At 36.9% G+C, this 1141-nt stretch overlaps 1 protein-coding gene across 1 annotated transcript in view; it reads right to left on the bottom strand.

Annotated features, from left to right (window-relative positions):
* LOC106876383 (growth arrest and DNA damage-inducible proteins-interacting protein 1) overlaps positions 1-881 on the bottom strand; it is a 3304-nt gene extending 2423 nt beyond the window's left edge. The window contains exon 1 of the mRNA XM_014924896.2: positions 391-881. Coding sequence (XP_014780382.1) covers positions 391-845 — 455 coding nt within the window. The 5' untranslated portion in view covers positions 846-881. The remainder of the gene's footprint in view (positions 1-390) is intronic.
* Between the last annotated feature and the right edge of the window lie 260 nt (positions 882-1141).

The following is a 1141-nucleotide window of genomic DNA, read 5'->3' as shown; positions in this document are numbered from 1 at the left end:
TATATATATATATATATATATATATATATATATACATACATACACAAAACGCTCGTGTTTGTATATATATTATGTGAATGTCGATACTTGCGAAATTGAGTAATAACAGAAACTAATTTCACCAGTATATTATCATACTCTGGTTCTGTACAGAGCATTAAAAAATCGTGTTTGTAAACTCAAATGCAAAAACATATATGTACTGTGTGCACTTTGTGTGAATGTGTAAAACAAAGAAAATATAAGACACGATGGTTACAGCCGGAAAGACTGAATATCATCAGGTTGTTCGCTAACGGCTGAAATAGAACTAAAATAACATGAAAAACTATATAACGTTTTTAATTTCTGCAGCAAGAAGTACAGAATAACCTTTGTTTAATTAATTACCTTAATTTCACTTTTTCTTCTTCCGTCTCTCTTTCCACTCTCAATTTTTCTAACATGACATGAACAGGTACTTCGTATTTCGCTTGTTCTTCAATTAGTTCTCGCATTTCTGCTTTCGATGGCCACATAGAGGCCGGATCGAGGTTGGAGCTGCTCCCAAATTTAGCAAATATTCGCCTGCGATAATGCTTCTTATTGTCAGATTCTCTTTCACCAAAATTCGGAGGAAATTCATTGTATAGTTTTGCTTTGAGAACGGGAGAAAGTCTTGAGACATCACGAATTTGATTCAGTTCATCGGTATCTATTTCTTCATCTAACAAACGAGGTTCAGATGTTGTTACTTCAGTACTGTAGCGAAACAAGGAACAGTCAGGTAACCGCACCTGTTTGAACTGTAAACTCCTTATGTCTCCTTTGACCGCATGGAAAAGTCGACCACGCAGGGTCGCCATTTTGGTATTCTTTTTAAACTTCACACGGTTTTTTTTTTATTCAATGAGAGTAACTTCCCTTGGTACGTTAATGTCTGGCAAGCATTCTCCCCCACCTCTCTCTCTCTCTCTCTCTCTCTCTTTCTCTTTCTTTCTGTGTTCGCGTGCGTGTATAATATCTTGTTTCAGGCATTTGATTATGGCCATGCTGGGGCACCGCCTTGAAGGGTTTCAGTTGAATGTATCGACTCCCCAGGACTTAATTTCTTTTTAAAACCCAGTACTTATTCTATCGTTAAGCTACGCGGACGTAAACA

The sequence above is a fragment of the Octopus bimaculoides genome, chromosome 14, assembly GCF_001194135.2.
Source record: "Octopus bimaculoides isolate UCB-OBI-ISO-001 chromosome 14, ASM119413v2, whole genome shotgun sequence".
Classification (NCBI taxonomy): domain Eukaryota; kingdom Metazoa; phylum Mollusca; class Cephalopoda; order Octopoda; family Octopodidae; genus Octopus; species Octopus bimaculoides.
Note: the sequence above shows the minus strand (reverse complement) of the source record. Positions and strands in the feature narration are given on the sequence as shown.